The 9,120-nt window shown below is 43.6% G+C and overlaps 1 protein-coding gene across 1 annotated transcript in view; it reads left to right on the top strand.

The window, feature by feature from the left end:
* Positions 1-4,733: 4,733 nt before the first annotated feature.
* LOC132830782 (vesicle-fusing ATPase) overlaps positions 4,734-9,120 on the top strand; it is a 277,011-nt gene continuing 272,624 nt past the window's right edge. The window contains exon 1 of the mRNA XM_060848627.1: positions 4,734-4,833. Within this exon, the coding sequence (XP_060704610.1) occupies positions 4,822-4,833 (12 nt within the window). The 5' untranslated portion in view covers positions 4,734-4,821. The remainder of the gene's footprint in view (positions 4,834-9,120) is intronic.

Here is a 9,120-nt window from a genome sequence, read left to right as displayed (position 1 = left end):
ACAACCGGTCAGAGAGAGCATCCATGGAGAGAAGACAAGTTGATATTTCCAATAGAGCTCTGATGAGGAGTCATCAGGACTCGAAATGTGAGCTTGTTCTCTTTTCATGGATGCTATTTGACCCACTGCGATCTCCAGCATTTGTTGTTTTCAGAGCTGGATTCTACCACCTGCTTTTCTTCAGTAGCTACACGCCAGGTGTCCTTGGAGCGGAAGCATGTGGTGCTGACCAGTACCCTAGAAGCTTTTAGAGAAAGGTGGGAATGGTAAAGGCTGAAGTGTATGATTTTTTCCTCCAGTACTATTTTGATTTAACTCTCCCTCTTGTTTTCCCTGGTGGGCAGTGCTTGTAATTTGTTATTTGTTTAATTAATTAATTGGGTGATTTGTTGGTGGGTCTTCTTCTTCAAAAAAGCTGAGTTTTTGTGGTGCAGTAATAATGTTCCTATCCCTTTACCAGGAGGCCTGATTTCAAGTCCCACTTCCTCCAAAGATGTGTCAGAATATGGTTGAGCAGGTCCATTAAAAAACAAAGAACTGCTTTCTATTGTTCAGCTCTCATCCTTCCTGAGTATTGTTGTGGACAGACAGCACCCCGTGTCCACTGGTATCTTTGAATCTTTCAGAGGGAGGTGGATATTGCAAAGATTGGGATGCATTTTCTCCACTTTCAAGACTATTTTGATCTATTCTCCTCCTTTACTTGACAATTCTTTTATTGCTAACTTCTATAAGGTTTTTTCTGTGATTTGATCCCAGGCCTCCTAATGAGACCAGCATTTCGCCTTTCTGGCTCAGACAGCCTGGAGTAGAGAGTCCATTTTGGCATCATTAAAGTATTCACATCTGTGGGGACAGGTGTGAACAATGTCACAGATTGCAGTGATGTTCTTGGCTTACAATGAGCAAAGGGATGCCTGAACAGACATAAATATGGCACCAAAATTTTCAACTTCAGAAGGTACTAATGGGGTGAGAACATCTGTTCCACACCCACAGATGACTTACTATTTAAGTCATGATAGATCCTATTTGCATATGTAATAGCTGAAAAACAGATGATGGCTCAAGAAACTTCAACATACAGCAATGCAGATTATGATGCCATTTAAGATTCCAGCTGAAATACCTAACTCAAACTGCTCCTGGCTGAATGTTGATGGGTGAATACTAAAGGAGAAAGTGAGGACTGCAGATGCTGAAGATCAGAGCTGAAAATGTGTTGCTGGAAAAGTGCAGCAGGTCAGGCAGCATCCAAGGAGCAGGAGAATCGACGTTTCGAGCATGAGCCCTTCTTCAGTGAGGAGCATTGATGGATGGATTTTGATACATGATCATTGACATATTGATGTTGATGTGTGAACATGGACAGTTGGTGTTGATGGATGAACATGGATAGATGAATGTTTATCGGTGAAAATGGACAATAGGTATTGATGGTTGAAAATGGACAGACAGATGTTGATAGGTGAACATGACAGCAGATGTTGATGGATGAACATGGACAGATGAATGTTGTTGGGTGAACATGGACAGTAGGTGCTGATGGGTGAACATGGGTCAGTGGGTATTGATGGATAAACAAGGGACAGTAGGTGTTGATGGATGAACATGGACAGTAGGTGTTGGGTGGACATGGACAGTAGATGATCTTGGGTGAACATGGACAGTAGGTATTGATGGCAGAACATGGACAGTAGGTGTCGATGGGTTACACATGGGACAGAGGGATATTGATGGGTGAACATGGACAGGTGTTGATGGATGAACGTGGACAGTAGGTGTTGATGGGTGATCATGGACAGAGGGATATTGATGGGTGAACATGGAAAGTAAGTGTTGATGGATGAACGTGGACAGTAGGTGTTGATGGGTGAACATGGACAGAGGGATATTGATGGGTGAACATAGACAGTAGGTGTTGATGGGTGAGCATGAACAGAGGGATATTGATGGGTGAACATGGGATAGTAGGTGTTGATGGGTGAACATGGACAGAGGGATATTGATGGGTGAACATGGGATAGTAGGTGTTGATGGATGAATGTGGACAGTAGGTGTTGATGGGTGAACATGGACAGAGGGATATTGATGAGTGAACATGGACAGTAGGTGTTGATGGGTGATCATGGACAGAGGGATATTGATGGGTGAACATGGGATAGTAGGTGTTGATGGGTGAACATGGACAGAGGGATATTGATGGGTGAACATGGGATAGTAGGTGTTGATGGATGAACGTGGACAGTAGGTGTTGATGGGTGAACATGGACAGAGGGATATTGATGAGTGAACATGGACAGTAGGTGCTGATGGGTGATCATGGACAGAGGGATATTGATGGGTGAACATGGGATAGTAGGTGTTGATGGGTGATCATGGACAGAGGGATATTGATGGGTGAACATGGGATAGTAGGTGTTGATGGGTGATCATGGACAGAGGGATATTGATGGGTGAACATGGGATAGTAGGTGTTGATGGGTGATCATGGACAGAGGGATATTGATGGGTGAACATGGACAGTAGGTGCTGATGGGTGAACATGGACAGAGGGATATTGATGGGTGAACATGGGATAGTAGGTGTTGATGGGTGAACATGGACAGAGGGATATTGATGGGTGAACATGGGATAGTAGGTGTTGATGGGTGATCATGGACAGAGGGATATTGATGGGTGAACATGGACAGTAGGTGCTGATGGGTGAACATAGACAGAGGGATATTGATGGGTGAACATGGACAGTAGGTGCTAATGGGTGAACATGGACAGAGGGATATTGATGGGTGAACATGGGATAGTAGGTGTTGATGGGTGAACATGGACAGAGGGATATTGATGGGTGAACATGGGATAGTAGGTGTTGATGGGTGATCATGGACAGAGGGATATTGATGGGTGAACATGGACAGTAGGTGCTGATGGGTGAACATGGACAGAGGGATATTGATGTGTGAACATGGGATAGTAGGTGTTGATGGGTGAACATGGACAGAGGGATATTGATGGGTGAACATGGGTTAGTAGGTGTTGATGGGTGATCATGGACAGAGGGATATTGATGGGTGAACATGGACAGTAGGTGCTGATGGGTGAACATGGACAGTAGGTGTAGATGGGTGAACATGGACAGAGGGATATTGATGGGTGAACATGGACAGTAGGTGTAGATGGGTGAACATGGACAGAGGGATATTGATGGGTGAACATGGACAGAGGGATATTGATGGGTGAACATGGGATAGTAGGTGTTGATGGGTGAACATGGACAGAGGGATATTGATGGGTGAACATGGGTTAGTAGGTGTTGATGGGTGATCATGGACAGAGGGATATTGATGGGTGAACATGGACAGTAGGTGCTGATGGGTGAACATGGACAGTAGGTGTAGATGGGTGAACATGGACAGAGGGATATTGATGGGTGAACATGGACAGTAGGTGTAGATGGGTGAACATGGACAGAGGGATATTGATGGGTGAACATGGACAGAGGGATATTGATGGGTGAACATGGGATAGTAGGTGTTGATGGGTGAACATGGACAGAGGGATATTGATGGGTGAACATGGGATAGTAGGTGTTGATGGGTGAACATGGACAGAGGGATATTGATGGGTGAACATGGGATAGTAGGTGTTGATGGGGGAACATGGACAGTAGGTGTTGATGGGTGAACATGGACAGAGGGATATTGATGGGTGAACATGGACAGAGGGATATTGATGGGTGAACATGGGATAGTAGGTGTTGATGGGTGAACATGGACAGAGGGATATTGATGGGTGAACATGGGATAGTAGGTGTTGATGGGTGAACATGGACAGAGGGATATTGATGGGTGAACATGGGATAGTAGGTGTTGATGGGTGAACATGGACAGTAGGTGTTGATGGGTGAACATGGACAGTAGGTGTTGATGGGTGAACATGGACAGAGGGATATTGATGGGTGAACATGGACAGAGGGATATTGATGGGTGAACATGGGATAGTAGGTGTTGATGGGTGAACATGGACAGAGGGATATTGATGGGTGAACATGGACAGAGGGATATTGATGGGTGAACATGGACAGTAGGTGTTGATGGGTGAACATGGACAGTAGGTGTTGATGGGTGAACATGGACAGAGGGATATTGATGGGTGAACATGGACAGAGGGATATTGATGGGTGAACATGGGATAGTAGGTGTTGATGGGTGAACATGGACAGTAGGTGTTGATGGGTGAACATGGACAGAGGGATATTGATGGGTGAACATGGACAGTAGGTGTTGATGGGTGAACATGGACAGAGGGATATTGATGGGTGAACATGGACAGTAGGTGTTGATGGGTGAACATGGACAGAGGGATATTGATGGGTGAACATGGACAGTAGGTGTTGATGGGTGAACATGGACAGAGGGATATTGATGGGTGAACATGGACAGTAGGTGTTGATGGGTGAACATGGACAGAGGGATATTGATGGGTGAACATGGGATAGTAGGTGTTGATGGGTGATCATGGACAGAGGGATATCGATGGGTGATCATGGACAGAGGGATATTGATGGGTGAACATGGGATAGTAGGTGTTGATGGGTGATCATGGACAGAGGGATATTGATGGGTGAACATGTCAACGGTTCCAAGTGAATCATTCCAGATTGGCGACGTTCTGCGCGCTGACGTCATGGCGCAGCGTTCTGACGCATGGCCCGGATGTTATAAAGCGGCTGGGAGAGGGGAAGGGCTGCGCGAACGGCTTTGGCTGCCAGGCAGTTTTGAAGCAACCGGCAACCCTGCTTGGTCACCGCAAAGGAACGCCACAATGGCGACCCGGGTAAGTCCGGATCAATGAGGCGGACAGGCGGAAGTTGCTTTCGCTTTTGAATTCAGACACCGGGGGTAGCTGAGTAAGTGCAGCCTGATGACACCCCCCCTCCCCCGATGTCACCCCCTCACTGATGACCCCCCCTCCCCCGATGTCACCCCCTCACTGATGTCACCCACCCCCACTAATGATGCCCTATGCCCCCACTGATGTCCCCCCCCCCACCTCCCACTGATGTGCCCCCTCTGGTCACCTCTCTTCCCTCCCCATGATCCCCCCCCCATTGATGTCCTCCCCCCATGACCTCATTCTGATACCACCCAGGTGACACTCCTCTGATGACCCCCTTTATGTCTCCCTCAGTGATCCCCTCTGATGCCCCCTCTGATGTTTCCCTCTCTGTGATCCCTCTGGTGTTGTTTGTGCCTTGTCTGCTGTCTCCTATGCCCCCTCTGATTCCTCCATTCTCCCTTGTTGCACCACTGCCTGCTCTGATGTCACCCCATATCCTCACTGTGCTTGTGCCCATTCTGGTGCCACTCTGTTTTCCTTGATGCTTCTAACGCCTCACATACCCCAAATATTTCTCATCCCTTACTTCACTTGCATTTGATTCTCTCCCTGGGCCTCTTCTGATGCATTCATATTTTCCTTTTTTTTTTGCTGCCACTTGCCTTGGAAAAAGAATGTAGAGGAGGGAGGTAGTTATTAGAACTAGCAGAGTATTGTGCAATGTTGAGGTTGAAATGCCCACATTACTGCAGAATGCTTGTCATCACTCAAAGGTGAGAGATAGGAATAAACCCCCTCAGTTGCATCATTTTATTTTATATTTTGTTGCACTGCACTTTATTTAGCATTGCTGAGATTGTGAAGCATCATCCAAATTAAGTTCACATTTAAGTTTAATAAACAGAAACTTAGTAATGTTCTGATAATCTGAAAACTGTTAAATCCCGAATGATATTTAGATGCCTTCAAAGATGAATTGAGAGTGTAATTTGTGCTGGAGTGGGTTATTTTGTATATGAAGAATCGATGATGCTGGTTACCATGTTGAAATTGTGGCTTCTTTTGGACCAGTTTCAGCTGATAAATTTGAATAGCTGATTTATAGACTGCAGCTGTCCTTGGGATATTTTGCCAAAGAATTTGGTGCATCCTGATCTCTCGTGATGATTTTGAGTGGCAAGGGGTGTTCTTGCTTCTTGTGTGTTTCAGCACAAATTCTCAGACCGAGAAACCATTCCGTATCCCACTGGGATTCCTCTGCTTCATGTTCACCTTTATTCTGGGCTTCTTATTCAAACTGCCATTAAAAATATACCTATTCTTGCATAAAGAATGTGATTGAACTGCCTATGTTTTCACATCAGTGACTTGTGAATGTGGATTTCAGAGAAATGATGAAAGGAAAATGCTGGATGCAGAAAATGGTAGAAATTTGCATCATCTTTAACAGGAGAGGTTTGAGGGCAAGAAGCATTGTGGGAATCTCTGTTTGAGAAATTTGTAAATATTTAAAGGAAAAGCTTGTATTAACAGTGACCATAGAGTTAGTGGATTTTTGTGCCAACTCAACTGGTTCACTTGTGTCCACTAGAAAAAGAAATCTACTGCCCTTGTCAAGTCAGAGCAAATGTGACTTTCATGCCAGGTTTGATATGAGGCCTCTCAGCTGTCCTCTGAAGTGGCCTGGCCAGCTTCTGAAAATAGCCTTGAAGGTGCAATAAATGCTGAATTTTCCAGTGATAGCCCATTTCACCCCCTGCCAATTTTCAATTGCTCGGCAACCTGTAATATATTTGTAATTTTTTAACATTTTATTTCATTTGTAACATTTATGTCGAGTAATTTTGAGTAAAATGTAGTATTGTACACAACATACTGTACCAGCTCTACAAACAAACACATTTGAGGTATAATTATTTGGCTTGTAATGATGTAGTTTGTTTGTTTTTGTTTGTTTTACAGCTATAATAGAATCGTTCTTTCTTTGGACAAATCTGACCACTTTGATAACTTGCCTGAAACACATGTTGACAATAAGCTGACATTGTTCTTGAAACAGAAAGTAATTTTGATTTAGGATAGTAAGATGTAGGAGCAGAAGTAGGTCACTCAGTCCATTGAGTCTTCCCCAACATTCAGTGAACTCATGGCTGATCTGATAATCCTCAATTCCACACTCCTGCCTTTTTCCCATAATCCTTGATTCCTTTCCTTATTAAGTATTTGTCTGTCTCAGCCTTGAATATCCTTGATGACCCAGCCTCAACAGCCCTCAATGAGAGCATTCAATTTTTGATTTCTCTACAATAGGAAAGATGTTGTGAAATATAAAAGGGTTCCTCAAAGATTGACAAGGATGTTTCCAGAGTTGGAGGGTTTGAGCTACGGGGAGAGGCTGAATGTGCTGGAGCTATTTGCCCTGACGCTTTGGAGGATGAGGGGTGTCCTTGTAGAAGTTTATAAAATCATGAGGGGCATGGATCGGGTGAATAGTCGAGGTTTTTTTCCTGAAGATCAGGGAATCCAAAACTAGACGGAATAAGTTTAAGGTGAGAAGCGAAAGATTTAAAAAGGACCTGAAGGGTAACTTGTTCACACAGAGGGTGGTGTGTGTAAGAAATGAGCTACCACTGCAAGTGGTGGAGGCTTGCACAATTAGAGCATTTAAAAAACATCTGGATGGCATATGATTAGGAAAGGTTTAGAGGGAAATGGGCCAAATGTTGGCAAATGGGTCTAGATTAATGCAGGATATTTGGTTGCTATGGACGGGTTGGACCGAAGGATCTGTTTCTGCTGTACATCTCTGACAAAGCCTCTCTATTTCTCTGCAGTAAAAAATTTCAAAGGTGCGCCATTTTGTTCAAGTGAAAAAAGTTCTCATTTCAGTCCTAATTATTATTGATGTGGAGATGCCAGTGTTGGGTTATCTTCCAACAGGTTTATTTGGAAGTACAAATGTTGCTTCTGTCAGGTTGTTAGTGAGACAAGATCATAGGCCACAGAGTTTATAGTGAAAGATCAAAGTATCATTCAAATGATGCGATGTATTGAACAACCTAGATTGCTGTTAAATCTTTAATTACTTAGTCCAACAGGTTTATTTGGTTTATAACCTGGTGTTGTGTGCTTTTTAACATTGATCCAGAAGCTCAATCCCATATCACATTTCCAGATGACATCAAACAGTAACCGTGATGTAGAAGCACTGCTGCCGGAGTAGCAATCTCAAATTAGTGGATGAATTCTTTCCTTAAGAAATTTCAAATTGAATTTGGTAGATCTGGTAATTGTGAACTAGCCACTTTCTCATAGCAATATGAATAGGAGATAAAATGATCTTGCCAACATTGTTATAATTGCATTACAATTCACTTTTTGGGAACAGGCCATTCCACCAAAGCTTAGTCCTCATTTGCACTCCCCTTCCACCACTCCCCCGTCTCCTCACCCCAATTTAATCATATCTACTGTCACTTCCCCACTCATTTCCGATGCATTGATCTTCATCTCTGTGATAGAAAGTCCCACATTCTAACCATTTTCTTTGACGTGCCATGTGCAAAATGGTATCAGTAAGCTTGGTCAATTAATGTACCCAGTTTAATCAGTAACTGCTGCTGACATCACTCTTAATTAATTGCGGCAAAGCAAATTATTGATACCTGCATTAATTACACTTGCTGCAAGTGAATTCACTAACTTTAAAAGGTACAAATCTGTACACAAAGATAGAGGGAATGGGTCCCCTGTACTTAGAACAATGCGAGCAAGATGCAAGAATGTCAAGGCTATGGAGGTACAATCCTTCTGTCTTTTGTACTTGGCTTCTACATCATCTATCACTTTGCCCCTTCTCCACCAACGATGCTGCAAGACCTGCTGTTTGTTTCAGATTTCCAGTCTCTGCATTATTTTCCATTTTGTTTTTTAAAAAAAACTGCTTTTCCCAGCCAATGTTTAAAACCTGCTCGCTTGATCAACACGTGTACAGAGAAACCTCGATTATCCGGCTTTGATTATCCAAATATCAGATTACCTAGCAGGGTAGTAAGGTCCTGATGCTTGGCTAAACTATGCTACCTTGCATTCGATTATCCAGAATTCAATTAACCGAGCGAAATACTCCCCGGCCGTGCCCTTCAGATAATCGAGGTTCCTCTGTACTTTTGACCTAGTGACATCTTGAATTTTATTTTTTAAAAATCCTCCGTTTTGCCTTGTTCAGTCGCTGAATGAATAAATGTTTCCATTTTGATGCTTTATATTTTATCAATGTTTGTT

This window comes from Hemiscyllium ocellatum, chromosome 32, assembly GCF_020745735.1.
Source record: "Hemiscyllium ocellatum isolate sHemOce1 chromosome 32, sHemOce1.pat.X.cur, whole genome shotgun sequence".
NCBI classification, from domain to species: Eukaryota; Metazoa; Chordata; class Chondrichthyes; order Orectolobiformes; family Hemiscylliidae; genus Hemiscyllium; species Hemiscyllium ocellatum.
This window is presented reverse-complemented; position numbering and strand designations above follow the sequence as displayed.